At 42.7% G+C, this 19,460-nt stretch overlaps 1 protein-coding gene across 1 annotated transcript in view; it reads left to right on the top strand.

Annotated features, from left to right (window-relative positions):
* The window catches only part of LOC122814628 (spindle pole body component 110-like), a 750,577-nt gene that overhangs the window by 434,017 nt on the left and 297,100 nt on the right, over window positions 1-19,460 (top strand). Inside the window, exon 5 of the mRNA XM_044087100.1 lies at window positions 18,235-18,350. Coding sequence (XP_043943035.1) covers window positions 18,235-18,350 — 116 coding nt within the window. The remainder of the gene's footprint in view (window positions 1-18,234; window positions 18,351-19,460) is intronic.

The following is a 19,460-nucleotide window of genomic DNA, read 5'->3' as shown; positions in this document are numbered from 1 at the left end:
GCTTTTCTCCCCAGGCCTCCACTGAGAAAGGACTTGTGTCCTGTCGGAATTTCCCAGTAAACACATGTAAATAAATAAAATAAATAAATCTAGGGTACAGATGGCCATGGGAGGAAATTCCTCCCTTTTATGGGATTCCTCCTCATCTGCCAGACCAAACCCTTCTCTTTCCTCCTGTCTTGCATCATATGCTGTCTCAAGGAGTAATAGAAACTTTTCCTCTTTCTCCTCAGTTAGGGGAAGGATTGTACTCAAGAATGTTTCATGTCAGAGAAAGAAAACACCTGGAGATCAATTCTGGATCTTTCTTTCCTGAGCTGATTTGTGATAGTACCCAGATTCAGAATGCTTTCACTTCAAGTTATGTTACCCCTTCTTCTCATTTGAATTGTCTGATAAACTTAGATTTAAAAGATGCATATCATCCCATTTCTTTTCATTTAGATTTTATGTGTCTCTTAAGGTTTTGTGTGTCTTGATCACATTATCAGTTATCTGCCTTATCCTTTGGGCTCTCCACTGCTCAAAGTAGTTCACAAAGTGTCTAGCTCCTGTTATAGCCCATTACAGGATACAAGGTATCCATATTTTTCTATACGTAGACAATTTGCTTATCTCTGCAGAGCCTTTTTCAAAGTGTCAGAAATCTCTTACTAGGGTAAGAGATCTCCTGCACAGACTGGGATGCCAAGAGAACATTCAAGTCTTTTTCGACTCCATCACACAGGACTTTGTTTCTGGGATGCCTACTAGACACATCAGTACAAAGAGTTTTTCTTCCAGAGGAAAAAATGGTTCTATATTTAGATCTATTCCAAGTATTTTTCACTCAGACTTCTGTCACAGTGAGGGAATTCCTCAGGGTTCTGCATTTCATGGCTTCCATGATTTTCATACCTCTTGCAAGACACCACATGAGAAAGATACGATGGTATCTGAAATCTCTTTGGTCCCATCTTCAGTACCCATTCTCATTTCTCAGAATCCAAGCCTCCCATACTCCCTCTCTGCTCCAAAGAAGTCACTCATAACAGATGCCTCAGACTTTTGCTTGGGGAACAGTACCAATGGGTATAAAAGTGCAGGGCCTTTGAGAGAAGAAAGGCAGACCAAAACACTCAAACAAAGAAGACAAGCTAGCTCTTATAAAGTTTCACAACTTTGAATCATCTTCTGTCCCTGGGACCTCTTCAAGTTGTTGCAGACAATACCTCAGTGATGTGGTACATAAACAAGAAAGCAAGGAAGAAGCAGACCTTACCCTATACAGGCAAGCCATGTCAGCATGGGCTATAGCTTTACAGCACAGTCTCAGCCTACAGGCAGCTTATATTCCATCAGAACAAAGGTGTGTGTCAGACAAGCTGTGCAGGACCAAGGCAGACCCTCATGAATGGAAACTGAATCAAGGGGTCTTCCAAGGTTTGATCCATCTGTGGGGAATTGCTCAGGTAGAACCTTTTACCACTTCCCTAAACAAACTAACAAAATTCTGCAACAGGACTCCATGCAAGTAGGCCTGGAAGGCATATTACTTTTTTTTCCTTGGACAGAAATGTTCTTGTATGCTTTTTATACTTTCAGGTGACTTCCTTCTGACCCAGGCAACACTGGCTCTCTCTTCTTTTGGAATTGGCCATGAGCAATTACCACAAGCTTCCTCACAGACATGATTTACTCACACAAGATCAGGGATGTTTGATACTTCCCAGCACCAAACAAATACAACTGACTGCCTATGATAGGGTCTTAATACCTTTTAGACACCTGTTTTCTGAGTATACGCAGCAAGTATTAATGGAGGCAAGAAAGCTTGCTATTAGAAAATCATAAAGGGAAATGGTTTCTAGTTGGTGTCAGCAAAATAACCAGCACCCATTCAGGGCTAATGTTTCTCTAGTTTTGCAGTATTTGTGTGAGTTACTATCCTATGTCCTGTCTTACTTCTCTATCAAGGTTCATTTGTCAGCCATTTCAGCATGCATGTCCATGGATTCCCCCTTTCAGTGCAATCTCATGAAAATGTTTTTGAATGGGGTGCTAAATAAGAAGCCTTGCAGAAAATACGTGGCTCCTTGAATCCTAATTTTGTGTTAGAGAAACTAACACTTGCTTCATTTGAGACAGCTAACCTGGCTGATTTGAGTTTCTTAAAATAGAAAACAAGATTGTTTGACCTCTGAAAGAAGAGTATGAGTTATAAGCTTTTATGGTGGGTAAGCCTTATCTCATCATTCACAGAGGCAGGGTTTCTTTGAGAACTAATCCTTCTTTTATGCCTAAAGTGATACCCAAGTGTACTGTAAGCCAGTCTGTCCATCTACCTGTTTTCTTTCCAGAACCCAAAAATGAGGGAGCAAGGATACTTCATTCCTTGGATGTCTACAGACAAGACAGATACTATCATGGCAGAACAAAATATTTCAGAACTTCTGATCAGTTGTTCTTTTCTTCTGAAGGTAAGGAGAAGGGACAATTTGCGTCAAAGCAGGCTATTTCCAAGTGGTTGCCTCAGGCTATTGTTATTCCCACTACAACAAGGCTATTCCAGACAGGGGATCAAGGCTTACTCTACTAGGGCCTTGGCTTCATCTATGGCTTTTTGGAAAGGGTTTGACTCTAGAAATTTTGTAGCAGCTGAAACGTGGTCCTCTGTGCATACTTTTACAAGCACTATAAACTAGTTCCCCCTCCACTTCCCAGTAATTTTAAGCTACAGTAATCAAACCCTATAGCTTAGGCTAATACAGCAGTGACAGTATGAAGAACATAGTACTGTTGTGTAAGAAACTTACTGTAACAGTAGATGTTTGAAAGATCACTGCTGCAGTATCTGCTGCCTTATTCAATCCCCTTTTGTGTGTGTGTTTATTATGCCAGGGTGTGGACACGTTTTTTTTTTCTTTTCCTAGCAATGTCTTCTTAGGGCTTATCCTTCCTCTTTCAGTTGGCATGGAAGCTCTGAAGGGTCTGGTGCCCAAACTTTCTCAAGAAATCAATGAGGAGGTCAGAAAACATGGTTCTGAAAATCTCAAGGGTCTTTTCAGGATCAATGCGGGGATTCTTCCTCCAAGGCAGAGAAAGAGGTTTCAATGGGAGACGCCATCTCAGAGGCCAAGGGGGTCCACAGAATCAGGGCTTTAGGGAACCCTTCTGTGACAAGCCCTATCAGGGTTCCTAAAGTGCTGCCCGACTGCTCAATTCTGGAGGCAGTCAGGGGTCGTTTTTTGTTACACCCAAATGCCTGGACAAATCTAGCAACAAATACCTGAGTGTTAAGCATAATTTCCAGAGGCTATTATATTCCCTTTTCCCTTCCACCTCCAGAAAAACATAGGAGACTCCCCAACATTCCACCCATTCAGAGAGAGTATGCAGTGCAAGATATAAAAAAACTACTGCAAAAAAGAGTCATCCAAGAGTTCCCAACTGGGCAAAGAGGGTTCATAGCTTACTCTCACATCTTTTTAATGCCAAAGAAAACCGGGGACCTGAGATCAATTCTGGATTTAAGCAACCTAACTCTGTATGTAAAGAAGTCAAAGTTACAGATGATCATGGTTCAGTCCATCTTACCGCTGTTACAGAAGGACAATTTGATGTGCTCTGTAGACTTGCAGGATACATACTACCACATCAAAATGGATAGATGCTCCAGAAGTCATCTGCACTTCCAGCTGGGAGCTAGTCACTAGCAATTCAGAGTTCTGCCCTTTGGACTCGCCACAGTCCCCGGAGTGTTTTACCAAATGTGTGGCAGTAGTAGCAACTCATCTCAGACTGCTGGGATTCTACGTGTTTCTGTACTTGGACGACTGGCTTCTAACTGCTTCAGTCAGCCATCAGCTTATTCAAGCCAGGGATTATTTGATGTTCTTCATCTCACATTGCTGCAGTCCTAACACTTGGGTAGTCCGCTGTCCTTGGTCGGCCCGAATATCAATTTGACGTGACGCAGGACGCCAGGGTACAAATGCGCATGACGCCGCATGGTCCGATGCAGAAGCAGTATTGCAAGTGCTGGTTGGCGTTCTGAGATTTTTCGACGAAGTTTCAGACCGAGTTCAAAGTTAATATTTTGGTTTTTCTTGCCTCAGTCATTTACCGGATGTCAGAAAAAGTTAATAATTGCATTTGTGGAAACAGATACCGCATAGAGATTATCATACTTTGTGTATTCCTTGCTCTTGTGCTAGATTTTATAAAGAGAAGGTTGGATTGTGCAAGGTTAGTCTTTGGGAAGCGGTGCAACTATAAAATGCCGGATGCTCCCGGACGCCCGCCTTCAAGAAGCGCAAGGACAAGGCAGTTGAAGAACCGCCTGTACCAGACGCCGGTTCTTTGGCTCCAGGTTTCTTTGTGTTCCCAGGGTGAGACCTTATTATTGCAGGATGTGGCCTCTCAGGAGACTAGTCAGGCTGAGGGGCTCTCATCTTACTATACTCCCTCCCTTCCCAAGGTGGCTAGCTTCTGTTTCAAAGGCTTCCCCAGGGCAGGCCAGGTTTGGCTTCAGTTGGTGTTACCCAGCTCCTCAGGTACTGTGCCCAAGAAGCATATGCTTAAAATGGCAGAAGATTTGATTACTTTGATTAGGGGTTCTATGCCCCTCCTGATAAGAGACCTAGGGTGGATCCTGAGCTGGGGGTTTTGAGCAGGCTTCAGATGTTTCAGAGAAGACTAGAAGGAGTACTCTCCTTATTCTGATTCTGATGTGGATGATTCTACTCCTTCTGCTACTCCTCCTGAGGATTTTTCTTTTTCAGAAACTCTTCATTCCATGAGGGAGCATTTTAAGTGGGAGGGTCAGGACTTCTCTGATTCCAGGAAAAGGCTTAGGGAATTTCTGTTTTACCCCAGCATAGACCTTTGGCTATACCTCCTGTTTTGGATGTAGTGGGGCTATGTTTTACAGAAGCTTCTCTTAATCCTGATTCTTTGCCTCCTGCTCCTGTTTACAGGGTGCCTGAAGCTCATAAGTATCTTATTAAGAGTCCTAGGGCAGACCCAGAGACTGTTAGCCAGGGGCCTAAAGGTGTGAAGGCTTCTATCCGGGTTCCTGCAGACAAGGAGGCTAGGGCCTTGGATAGATGGGGAAAGAAAGTCTATACTTCTTCCACTCTTGCTATGAGGGCTCTGAATTGCCAGTTTCACATGTTGAAATACCAAAATTATCTCCTTTCACTATTGAAGTCTAAGGTTGATGCTCTGGCAGTAGGTATTGATTGTAAGGAGTTGCAAGATTTAGTACATGTTTCTGAACAGGTGGGTAAGCATTCTTTGCAATGTGGTTTTGATGCTGTACAGGCCTGCGTCTAGGGTGGCTGCCACTGTCAGTCCTAGGCACGCCTGGCTGAGGGATCAGAATTTGTCTGAACATGTTAAGACAAGGATTTTAGATGCTCCTTTACAATCTGATGTGTTGTTTGGTCCTCCTGTTGAGACAGTCTTAAAGAAAATGGAAGACAAGGCTAAGTCTATGCAGACTGTTAAAGATTTTTTACAGGTCCAGCCTCCAAAGTTTAGTAGAAATTGGCCATCCTTCTTATGGTTCACAGTCTAGGGGTAGATCTAGACGTGGTAAGGGCAGAGCCCAGGGCTCTTTCAGGCCTAGAACAGGGAGTTCTCCTGCACAGGCTTCCGGTGAGGGCAGGGGGCAGTCCTGCAGACCCAATGACCTACCTTTTCAGCTGCCAGAGCCTGGGCAGCACCTTTGGGAGGAAGGTTGGCACTTTTCAAAGAAAATTGGAGTTTAATTACCCAGGACAGATGGGTATTGGATATCATTCACCACGGCTACAGGTTTTATTTCCATACCTTGCCTCCTTTCAAAGGCATGCCAGACGTTCCTCCTCCACAAAGACTAGAGGCTCACAAACAGGTTTCTCTGTTGCTCCAACTAGTCCCTCTGCCAGAAGTGGGCCTAGGATTTTATTCTGTTCCTAGTACTAAAGAAGGGGAACACGTGGAGACCAATTTTGGATTTATCTATCCTCAACACTTATCTGGACATTCCCAAGTTCAAAATGTTACCTCTGCTGGGCAAAGATCATTGGATGGTAACTTTGGATCTCAAGGAGGCTTACCTTCATGTTCCTATCAGACTAAGTTGCAGGAAGTAAGCTGGGACTTCTCACTATCAGTTCTCTGCATTGCCCTTTGGCTTATCTACTGCCCAGAGTGTTCAGCTCTGGCTCCAGTGATAGCTTTCTTCAGACAAAAAGGAATACAGATCTATCCTTATTTGGACGACTGCCTAATTCTGGCTCAAGGAAGAGAAGAGCTTCTTCATCATTTGGATTATGTGATAGCAGTGCTAAGATGCCTAGGGTATTCTGTGAACGAAATAAAGTCCAGTCTAGTACCCTCTCAAGACATGTGCTTTCTGGGTGTGAGACTGAATACAGCATCCCAGATGGCCTTTTAACCCCGGACAAACAAAAGAGTCTATCCCTTTACTTCCATCAACTATCTCATCAGTCCGGGCTGACTGCAAGGACAGTCCTTCAAGCCTTAGGGTTCATGGCATCTTGTACTCTGGTGCTTCCCAATGCCAAACTGCATATGAGGAAGCTACAATGGTATCTCAAAATGTATGGACACAGCACTGCCAGGATCTGGACACTGTCATTCAAATAATACCTTGCATTCAAAAGGAATTTTTGTGGTGGGCTCAGGAATGTCACCTAAACAAGGGACTCTCTGTGACCCGGCCAGAGGCGAGTCAGATTTTAACGACAGATGCCTCAGACAAAGCTTGGGGAGCTCATCTAAATGGAAAGTGGATACAAAACAAGTGGCCTGTCAGACTACAACATCTACATATCAACATGAAGGAGATGTTAGCAGTCCAATTTGCATTAATTGCTTTCAAGGAATTGCTTCTTCCAGGGCAGGTGTTGATTCTAACAGACAACACAACTGTCATGTGGTACATCAACAAGCAAGGGATTCTTATCCTCTATGCAGGCAAGCAATGATTTTGTGGGAGACTGCTCTCAGTTTACAGCTCAATCTTCAGGCAAGGTTTCTGCCAGGAGCACAGAACTCCTTAGCAGATGTGTTGAGCAGACGAATTATGGATCCCCACGAGTGGAAATTGGATCCTCATGTATTTCAGAAATTGACAGTGTCATGGGGAACTCCAGACATAGATCTGTTCGCTTCTCCACTAAACCATCAGCTGCCAAAGTTTTGCACAAAAGGTTTCATCCCACAGCTTGGAAAGTGGATGCTCTTTCTTTCAATTGGAGCAATCTTCATGTATATGCCTTTCCACCTCTGCCTCTCCTCCCAAAGGTACTTCTAAAGGTCAGACAGGACAAGCCAAGGATGATTTTAATAGCTCGGATTGGCCTCGACAACACTGGTACCCATTACTGAGAAGTCTGAAGCCTCCATGGCCTTTGCCTTCGATTCCACACCTGTTGTTGCAGGAGGACAGCCATTTGCTAAATGTCAAGCTTCACTCTCTGCACCTAACAGCCTGGCATATTCTGTTTTGAATAGTGGGCCTCCCAGTGGGCCTCCACTTCCTCAGCAAGTTTTGAATGTTATTTTGGAAGCTAGGAGGCCTAGTACAAGGAAAGTGCAGACAAATGGAAGAGATTTTTGTTTTGGAGTGCAGCAAAAGATTTTGATGTTTCTGAGCCTAATTTGAGTGTGGCTCTTCAATATCTTACTGAGTTACTGGACAAAGGTTTGTCTTTCTCTTCTATTAAAGTTCATGCTGCAGCAATTTCAGCTCACTATGATTGCAACCCACCATTGTTTTCTCATCCTTTGTTCAAGCAATTTCTTAGAGGGGCAAAGAATATAAGACCCCCCTGCTTGGGATCTCAATTTTGTGTTGGAGAAACTCACTCTACAACCTTTTGAGCCTGCAGCTACTGCTGAGTTGAAATATTTATCTTGGAAGACTGCTTTTCTGCAAGAAGGGTTTCTGAATTACAGGCCCTTATGGCAGTTGAGCCTTTCCTGATTTTCCATAAGGATAGGGTATCATTAATCCTTCCTTTATGCCTAAGGTGGTTTCTAGTGTGGCTTTAAACCAAACTATTCATTTGCCTACTTTTATGCAAAAAATAAAGGGGAAAAGATTTTGCACACTTTAGATGTCCACAGGCAGTTGCGTTATTATTTGGACAGAACTAAAGGGTTCAGGCAGTCTCAGCAGTTGTTTGTTTCTTTTGCCTTGAGTTCTCAGGGCAAGCCTGTATCAAAACAAACTATTTCTAAGTGGATTGGGTTTTGCATTGCTTTCTGTTATTCCCATCATGGCAAGGAGATTCCAGCTGGGATTAGGCCTCATTCCACTAGGGCTACTGCCACTTCAACAGCTTTTCCAAGGATATTTTGGAGGCAGCTACTTGGAGTTCTGTACATACTTTCTCTAGGCATTATCACCTGCCACTTTACTCTAAGTCCAGGGCTGGTTTTGCCACTGCTGTTTTGCAGGGCATTTTGGCAGCTCCTGCTTCCTTGTAGTTAGCCATCCTCCCTTACCTCTGCTTTGGGATTCTACCCAAGTGTTAGGACTGCAGCAATGTGAGATGAAGAACATAGTACAGTTTTGTACCTACCATAAATGTAGATGTTCAAGATCCACATGCTGCAGCAATTTATGCCCTCCCTCCTTCCCTCTGTAGTTAGAGGGTTGTGTGGGTTGGGTTGTACATTTTGTGTATATTGTATATATTGTACATATAGTTAGTGCAGGGGTGGTTGGCTGGTTGTTTGCTGTTCTTTGGTTTTGACCTTTATTTTTAGCGTCTTCTGACATCTGGGGCAAGAAATGTCATGCAAGCATTTTGTACATTGGTGCCCCCTGACGCCAGTCAAATGCTACCCCTGACCGACGCCAGCCTTAGAGGAGGATAACGTCGGGTCATTCGCATTTCACCCGCCCCTCCGTCAGTCAGTCGAATGCGCCGCCTGACGCCAGCCTTATACTTTGATATTCGGCCGACCAAGGACAGCGGACTACCCAAGTGTTAGGACTGCAGCAATGTGGATCTTCGAACATCTACATTTATGGTAGGTACAAAACTGTACTTTTCAGATATCCAGTTCCCTTGCTATCACTGTAAATCTGGAAAAATCATATCCATCCCCAGTACAAACTTTGGAATTCATTGTGGTTCTCATGGACACAACAAATCAAGTAGTGTCATTGTCTTCCCATTCCATTCAAACATTGAGAGACCAAGTACAAACAAGCCTAGACCTCCCATCTCCACTGGCGAGATTAATACTTGGATCTATGACGGCTGCCATCATTCTAGTCCCATTAGCAAGTTTTTTATGTAAGTTCTCCAGTGGACCCTAGCTGTTCAGTTGTCTATTCTTTACCAGCCTGTATCTGTTCCTATCAAATTAACACCAATTTGCACAAGCCATCTACTATGGTGGACTCTTTTGGATGACTTGCTCCTCTCCTTGGGAGGCCATTTCTACTTCCTTCCCCCACAGCCACTGTAACCACAGACGCTTCCCAACTGGGGGGGGGGTGCATTTCAAGGAAAGATGGTCGAAGGCACGTGGACTCACATACAGAACAGATTGCATATCAATGTTCTGTAGATGAGTGGTCCTGCTAACGTTACAAGCCTTTCAGGATGTTCTCCTTTTAGGAACTATTGCAGTTCATACAGACAACATGTCAGTAGTCTGGTGTATCAACAGACAAGGAGGAACCCGGTCATATCCTTTGTGCAGAGAGGCCATGAGGGTCTAGGAATGGGTGATATCTTCAGACTGATTTGTAATTGCAACTCACATACCGGGGAAGTCCAACGTTCCTACAGACAAACTCAGCAGGTCCATTCTGATCACTCACGAGTAGTCCCTCAGTCACTCAGTAGTGAATTTGATTTTCAGCTGCTGGGGCTACCCAACCTGTGACCTCTTTGTGCCCCCTCAAAACAACAAATGCAGCAGGTACTTCTCTTTGATCTCCTTTCTGGGAGAGTCCCCGAGGGATGTTGTGATTCACAGTTGGTGCTCTGGTCTCCTTTATGCTCATCCTGCATTACCACTGGTACCGAAGTTTCTACAGAAAGCAAAACAGATGAAGAGTTCAGTCATCCTCATTGCCCCCTGCTGGCCTCATCAGATATGGTTCCCCTTCCTCTGGTCTCACCTAAAATATCCTCCCTAGATACTGGAACACAGACAGGACCTCCTTTCTCACCCATCAGACGGCCTACATCAGAAACTATCCACCCTCAAACTGACTGCTTGGTTTCTCCAGTTCCAATGATTGTCAAAAGGTCCAGGCCTTCTTCCCCTGTTCGAAACATAGCCTTGGCTTCTCAGAAAGCTTCCACTAAAAAGTATACAAAAGCAAATGGAAAAGATTTGCCATTTGGGCCACCAAGGGAAAACATTAATCCTTTCTTGACTCCAGTCTCAGCCATCCTTCTTTTTCTTACTTCTCTCTTGAGGAAGGGGCTAGTTTTTCATGAAAGGAATTTTTCTACTTAGACCCCCGGTTAAAGGCCCATCTTCTCTGTGGGATCTCACTGTTATCCTCCAAGGCCTAACTCAGAAGCCCTTTGAACCAATTAGTGATTGTGAAATGAAGTACCTTTCTTGAAAAACTATGTTTTTGGTGGCCATCACAGCAGCTAAAAGAATTTGAGAAATTCAGGCCCTATCTTCCAAACCACCTTATATTATTTTTCATAAAGACAGAGTTTCCCTTCATACAAATCCCTCCTTTATGCCTAAAGTAGCTATGGAGTCTAACATTAACCAATCCATACAATTGCCAGTTTTCTTCCCGAATTTTGCCAATAAGGGCAAATATCTGTTACATCTTCTTGATATTCACAGGCAGCTTACATTTTTATCTTAACAGAACGAAACACCACAAGAAATCTGACCAGTTCTTTGTGTTCTTTTCGCCCAACCAGCTAGGCCACACAGTATCTAAGGTTACACTAGCTAAATGCATTACAGACTGCATATCACTGATTTATTCCAAAAATGGTCTGTGGTTACCTTGTCCTCCCAAAACCCATTCTACTAGATCTATGGCTACATTTGCTGCTTTCTTCTCTAGAGCCTTCAATGATAATATCTGTGTAGCAGCCGCATGGTCAAAATCTCATACCTTTGTGACACATTACAAATTGGACATTGTCTCCAGAAGCGAGGCTTCTTTTGGTTCGACACTGCTCCCGCATATCCTTCCTTGAGGCCAACCGAGCCATCACTGAGGAAAAATGAAAAGGACAACATCAGATTTATAAGTTATGTACTTACCATAACTTTACATCTGTGTTGTCCATTTTCATTCTTCCTCACTTTCCCAGCCATCCCCCAGCCTAGGAGTTCCTAGAGGATATATGAAGTTTATAGGAACATTATGTTATATTTTTGAGCTTCTGGTTTCTTTTCTGTTTCCTTCGGTTTATTTGGTGTCTTTATCATATAAGATGGTTCAGCAACAAACTCAATCTTAGGAAGCTGGGTAGAGTATAGAGCATTGTGGGTAGAGAGAGGAGCTTGAGACTGGGACCTGAATCTCCTTGTGTTCTGACTGAGAGTGCTTCTCAAACCATCTGAAAATATAGAGCTAATAAGTATATATATTTGGCACTTTAACTGTTCAGTGTTCCGCACTGTTTTTATTTTTGCTTGACTGAACTATTTATATAATTGCTGGCCAAATTTTGTTTTCTGATCTGTGCTAAAACTCTTTATCTCCCATCCTTCCACCCTGTTGCTGTTGTGTTCTTAAAGTTGGTAAAACTGGTCTAACAGCATTTGTGTTATCTGATTGTCTCAAGGTTTCGCTTTTGTCTTGGTGGTATAAAGATATTAGCTTTTTGTAAATTCCTGCATATCATTACTAGAATCTCTTTGTGCTCTGACTGAGAGTGCTTCTCAAACAATCTGGAAATATAGAGCTGAGAAGCATATTTTTGGCACTTTAACTGTTCAGTGTTCTGCACTGTCTTTATTTTTGCTTGACTGAATTATTTATATATTTGCTAGCTGAATTTTGTTTTCTGATCTTTGCTTAAAATTTTTTCTCCCGCCCTTCTACCATATTGCTGTTGTGTTCTTAAAGTTTGTGGCCTTTGCAGTTGTCCGCCGCTACTGTAAATCTGATTTGGGACATTTCTCCCAGTCCTATATCTTTAGCTCATTCTACTGGGTCTATATTAGAAGACCAAATGTTCAGGTGATTGAACACCTAAACATCGATCTTCTAATATCGAAACAAAAAAGCTGACGCGATTTAGCAGGAAAGATTTCCCTTGGCCATTCACTGGAGTTTGCTATTTCCCTACTGTTGAGTGATCTCGGAGTTGGTATATTTAGTTAGGGGGGTGTGGGAGGCAAAGCCCCCCACTTAATTTAGATGTAAAGTAATGTCTTTTGTGTTGTGGCCAAGGGACATGTTTCACTGGGACGTTCGACATTGTGCAGTTCGATGTTAGAAGATCGATGTTTAGGTGTTCGATCACCTAAACATTCGGCCTTCAAATATAGACCCCATTCTACCTAATACAGAGATCATTTGGGAAGGCCAAACCCCTTAGTCCCTTAACCTTGAATTATCTTCTGTTTCTGCTGTCTCCATTTTTACTTTATAAAAAAAAAAGACACTTTATTTAGCTGCTTATATTTTTCTAATTTATGTTTCTTCCTACTACTCTGTTACTTCAACTTTCTTTGCTTTTACATGCTACTTGCTGCCTGTTCTGTAAAGGGTTCAACTGCATCTTTTCTGTTGCATTTATTACTGCTCATTTATAGCCTGTCTAATTTAAGTGTTATTCTAAGCTCTTAGTTTTGGTTTAAGCACTTGGGCTTTAGGCCCACCCCTTAGCTCTCCCTAGCCTTTCTCCCTCAGATTCTGACAAATATGGATGGACAGTTTCCTACAGTTTGTCCTACTAGTCTGATTGATATGGGCATCCTGAGACAGTGTAGCAACTGCCTCATGTACATGGACAAACATCTACTTCTACCACCTAGGAACACAATTTGTTGTTTGTTTGACCAAGCTCTGTCCCCCTCAAGCCAGTATATCTGGCACCGAAAAGGTTGTCAACACAATCAGTACACCTCAAACACCACCCACACCTACACAACACACACCTACATATGCAGAGGTCCTCCACATAAACATACCCAAACAAAGGAGACCTCAGAGGCAAAAACACACGTGATCTCCACAGCTGTGCCTCACAGCCACTAAGGCTTCACCATAAACCCAACATATTAGTCATAGGAGACTCCATTGTAAGACACACAGATGTGCTTCTCACCAGGCTGGAGAAAGTCACGGTTAGTTGTCTGTCATGTGCCAGAATCCTTCATATCACATAAGCACTCAAGTCTCTCAACAACAGGTACTGTTATGACTCTGTCTTAGTCCATGTTGGTGTGAATGACTTGAGATGTACCTCTCTGGACTATATTAAGAGAGACATGATTGAGCTCACTGATTATGTCTCCCAGACAGGTATGTCCCTAGTCTCAGGCAGAATTCTGCTATCACCCAGAATGATGCCTCAATGCAAACAGAATATGATTGACTTTAACAATTGGCTTAGTTTCTGGTATCATTCCAGGGGGATCCAGTACCTGACAGCCTGGAAAGATATGATTGACGGACCATGATGCTTTGCCAGAGATGGCCTGCATCTGTCTCACCTGGGCTTCAGGCTTCTGGCAAAGGCTCTTGCCTCCCCTATAGTGCCTTTTTTAGGAAAAGTGATGAGGTTAAAACTACCAACATAAACATTTCAACAAAACATAAATTAAAGGTCATGCTGCTAAATGCTAGGAGTCTAAACATGAAACTGGACTCATTGCAAGCATTCCTAATAATCCTGTAAAATGCTGACATCTGTGCAGTCAGAGAAACCTGATTCAAAGCTGCAGAGAGCACCCCAGCCTTACCTGGTTACTCATCCTATTATATATTCAGACCCCAAACTGTGGGTAGTAAAGTCAAAGGCGGTGGAGTTTCAATATACATTAAAGACATACACACCTCCAGGCTGGTCAAACAGTATGATGCACAGGAGATACTGCAGCTGCAGTTAACCATTGACAAGACCCCTAGTCAAATTGTAGCTAGCTACCGGCCCTCAAAATGCCCAGTCCGCCTATTTGGACCTGTTCGAATCTATCAAGATTCAACTCTTTACCCTGATCCTGGGTGACTTTAACTTCCCAAACATAGATTAGAAAAACTAGTCATGCCCGAACACAAATGCCAAGAGATTCCTTGATTACTGTCAATGCAAATACCTTGGAACAGCTAGTCAGTACCTCCACAAGAAGTGCTAATATATTGGACTTGGAATTAACCAACATGAGTAACCACTGCAGCATTCCTATAGTATCATCCTTCCTGGTATGATCTGACCATAAAGTGGTCACTTTCGAAGTCAACATCTTCCCCAACCCCCTCTAGCTAAGATCAGACATAAAAACTTCTCCAAAGCTGATTACAGCCTCCTGAGGGATGGTATAAACAGCTTCACAGCCCCCTCTCCCTCTGTAGGAACTGGCATCAGTATCCAAAACTACACCAATGCACTATACAAGCATTTATATAGATGCATGGAATCAGGAATACCCAACAGGACTAAATCATCCTCCGCAAGGAAGAGTAAACTTGTTTGGTGGACATCTGCAATAAATAAACTCTATAACAAAAGGAAAACAATTGCTTTTCAAGACCAGGAAGGAGCTGGTGCCCAGTTGGAAGCAATGTCTTCCTTAGCCTGAAGCAAATAAGAGCACTAGTGAAATCCTCCAAAGCAAACTTCGAGTCCAAATAGGACACATCTACTAGAGACAATCATAAGGCTTTCTTCACATATGTCCACAACCTCAAAGGAAGCACCCAGATATGTTCAGAACTGGTGGTCAAGGACACCACATATACAAATGTCGTAGCTATAGCAAACTTGCTGGCTAACAGATTCAGCAAAAACTTTACCCCTCTGTCCCCCATCAGTAAATCAGGATATCCCCAGTACCTGCCCCCTTCCCCTTATATCTAGGGAACAGGTCATCACGGCTCTCTCAAAGGCAAAAAATGCAGCCTCCATGGGACCCGATATCCTAGGCTGCATCCTCCGTGAACTCAGGCAAGAACTTGCAGCACCATTAGGCACCCATCCAACAAAGCATGAGTACTGGCTTATCCCAGCTGGGCGGAGGACAGCCACTGTCATCCCTTTACACAAAGATGGAGCATCCACCAATCCGGGAAAGTACAGAACCATCAGCCTAACTAGCCTGATCTGCAAGACCATGGAATGGATTGTCATGGACCTCATTAACAAGGACATTGGTAGACTCCAAACACTTGATCTCAACAGTTTGGCTTCATCAAGGTGAGGTCATGTCTTCTAAATATGGTCGACTTCTTTGAGACAGTCACCAAAGCCATGGACGAGGGGAAGATGATGCACACCGCCTACCTTGACCTGGCCAAAGCCTTTGACACTATACCCCACTCAGGCATAATAGATAAACTCTCTCAACTAGGCATCAATCCATATGTTACCAGATGGTTAGCAAACTGGCTCACTGATGGAACCCACTTAGTCAAAACAAGGGAAGCCACCTCAAGCAATAGACCCATAGCAAGCATCGTACCCCAGGGTTCAGTCCTGGGGACTCTGTTATTTGGGATATATTTCTCGGAGTTCCAGGCCAAATCTATTGGGCTATGGCTGACCAAATTTGCAGATGACTGCAAGCTGGGTGCTGTCATCAATTCCTCTAGTGATGTGGACATCCTCCAAGAGGGTCTCACTCAGACAAATGACTGGGGCTAGAAACATGGCCTCAAGCTGAACACCAGAAAATGTATCATCATCTCCTTTGGGGAGAGTGACGTCCCCACAAATTATCACATTAATAACAACATCCCAAGCACACAATCAGTTGTGAGAGATTTGGGCACCCAGGTTGATAGCAACCTGACTTTTGACCACCATGTTGCTTCCGTTGTATGGAAAGCCTTCTACAGGGCCCACCTCATAAGTAAGGGTATCTCATCAAAGGACAAGGAGGTCATAACATCCCTGTATTCTTCCCGTATAAGGCCCATTATTGAGTACAATGCCCCTTTCGGCGTGTATCTTGCAAAGCACATGCATCAGCTGGAGAGACCACAGAGGTTCCTCACCAGGAGAATCCACGGCCTTAAACATCTGCAGTTTCATACAGACTCCTCAGAGGTGACCTCTGTCTGGCTTACAAGGTGATCATGGACCCCACCTTGATGGGACTGCTACATATCCGCAAGTCAAGCTCCACTTGAGTAACCTGTATGCATGGCCTCAACCTGGTCTGTGACTTCAACAAGACTTGTTGGCGGGACAGATTTGTGCCCCAGAGACTCCCCCATCTATGGAATAGACTCCCTCTCCACATCAATCAGAGTACCTCTTTACCCATTTTTAAGCGCAACCTGGATAACTGAATGGGAAACAGAAAATATACCCCTAGCATTCCACCCGTGTCCCTGCTGGACAGGAACATCAGGTGCTGATTTGGCTAAACATGGGCTAAACTCTTGGGTAGGCTTATAAGGGCCTCAGGGCCAATAGCCTAGTAACCTCCTATGATCCTGTGAAAAATGCATCTGAGTCAGATCCGAGGATCGGATCCATAACCCAATAGTGAGGAAGAATGAAAATGGACAACACAGATGCCAAGTTATGGTAAGTACATAACTTATAATTTTGACTGCAGCTATCGGGTTGGGGAGGCCCTCTTGGATTATCTTGGTGTCCTCTAGTGAGGTTTTGATGCCCCCAGGTTTACAGTCATCTGCAGACTTGATCAGCCATAAACCCTTAACCGTATCTTTGTCCTCCAAGAAGTAAATGCCAAGGACTGAATCCTGGGGTACACCACTATTGACAGGTGTTTTGGAGGAGACAAAACAGCCCACCCTAATTTCCTAGATTTTGTTCATGAGCCAGTTTGCTATCCAGTGAGATAGACTGGGGTTTGTATTTAGTTGGGATTGTTTCTGTATGGTACATAAGTGTGGGATAGTGCCAAACACCTTTGTGAGGTCTAGATATGCAGCGTGTACTGAGTTGCCCTCATCCATTGCTTCAGTAACCTTCTTGAAGAAATCAGCCATGTTAATTAGGTAGTATCTACTCTTAACAAATCCAAACTGACTTGGGTCAAGGGTTTGTAGGTTGCCTATGTCTTTATTATTAATTCAGTAATATTCCTTTCCATAGCCTTACAGATGACGCTAGTCAGATTTATGAGTCTGTAATTTCTTGTGTCAGTTGCCTCCCCACGTTTGTAGAAGGGGATGACGGTTACTGTCCTCCATTTCTTCAGCACAAAGTCTGTTTGGAATTTGGCACTGAATAGCCTGTATAGAATATCTGACATGTCCTGTTTTATGTTGGCCAGTAAGGAGACCACTATGTTATCTAGACCCATAGAAGCAGTGCTCTTGGCCTTAGATAGTGCCTTGAGGACTTGTTCATGGAAGATTTGATGGGGGGTGTAGATGTGGGTATGAGAGGTGGGAATATAGAAGAGGATAAGGGGGTCAAGCTAGAGTTAAATTTAGCTGCAAGTAGATTGGCTATGTCCTCCATGTCAGTGTATGTAACATCAATGTCTATTAGTTCTGCACAGTGTTGGGCATTGTTTTTTAGTGTAAGTCTAAAAGTATTTCTCCTTGTCTCATCCCAAGGGGAGAGTATTTCATAGTTTAGCAACACAGTTAGAGTAGAGAGCAGCCCCTTGTGAGTTAGAAACTTTTGAGAATCAGGCTAGTTTCATACAGTTGGATCTTAGGGATCTGGGTGATATGTACGATTGTAAAACCAAGCTAATGGCAGGACGGTTCTAAGACTGGAAGACTGTTTTGTAGGTCATTTTAGCAGAGTGAATTTGAGACCACATGAAGGCAATATTTTTGAAACAGTCGTATAGTTTGCTGCAGCACAAGCTTAAAATCTCTTCCTAGCTTCATAACTTCTTCCTAACTATATCATTTAACTGTAGTGCATTTTAAAGCTCACTCCTATTAATACTAATGGTTTAATTTCTGCTATGAAATGAAAACCCTTGATTTTTTGCACAGAAAATAAATGAGACGCTCTGAAACATTTTGCAATAAATCTAAGCTATCCCTTTCATAGTCAAGCAGAATGGTTACCAGAAAAGTCTGAGTATTAAAATTATTTGTATATATTTTTTTTCAAACAGTGCACTGTTTCAGAAGCTAGAGGAAGCATATGCACTTCGTATGGTAAAAGTTCTTGAGTCAGCAGAACCAAATGAGTTATTGACAGTAATCCACAGAACAAATGACTGCTGGCGAGGTATAGTATGCCACCTTCTTTGCTTTAAAAATAGTATGTTACATCTATGAGTTTTTTTCTTTTTTACTGTTTGTAGGGTGAAAATTATGTCACATTTTTGAGGTACTATGTTATGCTTATTTTGTATGTGTTAATTTTCGGCCAGTACAAATGAGAATAGATTAATTTTTATACTAATCTAGATGATATGAGCAGTGAGGTGAAGGGCCAGCTGCCTCAGTCTCAAAGTGTTAGCTGGCATGATCAGCAGATGCCATTGGGTCTTCATTGCATTATTGCATTTGTACCTGAACTGAAGTGCTTTTGCACTCTGTATATAGCATAAACTGTAGCAGCTGCTTGCGACAAAAATAGAAGACAGTTTGCTACATGTTAAAATAAAAGAAGAGCTTGTTTTAACTTGACAAATATGTGGTGCTTTTATTTTTTATTTATTTTTTTTTTTGGTGCACAGCATAGAGTTAAGGAGGGGCAGATCTGAGAATGGCACTGGGTGCCAGAATAGCTACCTACACCTTTGGTTATGAGAGCAAATGTTTGCAAGACACTTAATTTGAACATGTTTGATGATCCAGTGTTTGTTTTCATTTGATTCAACTATGGTTTACAGGATCTGATCAGATCTGACCTTGACACCGACTCTGAAGCTTCTCGATTCCAGAGCACTGAGTCCTCCCCTACCCATAATTCCCTCTATTTCGCCTCAGTACCCCAGATCTCACTTGCTGCCTGAAGAATTCGGTCATGTTTATGAGGGCTTGCCATTGCTGTATCCTTTTTCATGGATATGTCTTCTTGTACTTCATTCCTGTCTTTACATTGAGGTTTTTCACTCCAGTTCTGGGTGTATAATTTAGGTTAGAATTTAAAATTAGAGTTAAAGTTAGGTTAGATAGCTAGTTCATTAGATATTATGGTTGTAAAGTTTAGTGTGTGCTCTTTTTCATGTTTATAATATTTTATAGTATTTTATAGTGTTTCACAGGATTTAGAATAGTGTGTTTGAGATATCTATCTATATCTACATATATATGTATATATATATATATATATATATATATATATAAAATGTATATACATATACATATTCATATTCTTAGTATATGTGTG

Source organism: Protopterus annectens, chromosome 1.part1 (genome assembly GCF_019279795.1).
Source record: "Protopterus annectens isolate FY-2018-M chromosome 1.part1, PAN1.0, whole genome shotgun sequence".
In the NCBI taxonomy this organism is placed as follows: Eukaryota; Metazoa; Chordata; order Ceratodontiformes; family Protopteridae; genus Protopterus; species Protopterus annectens.
The sequence above is the reverse complement of the archived record's forward strand: the minus strand, read 5'-3'. Positions and strand labels throughout refer to the sequence as shown.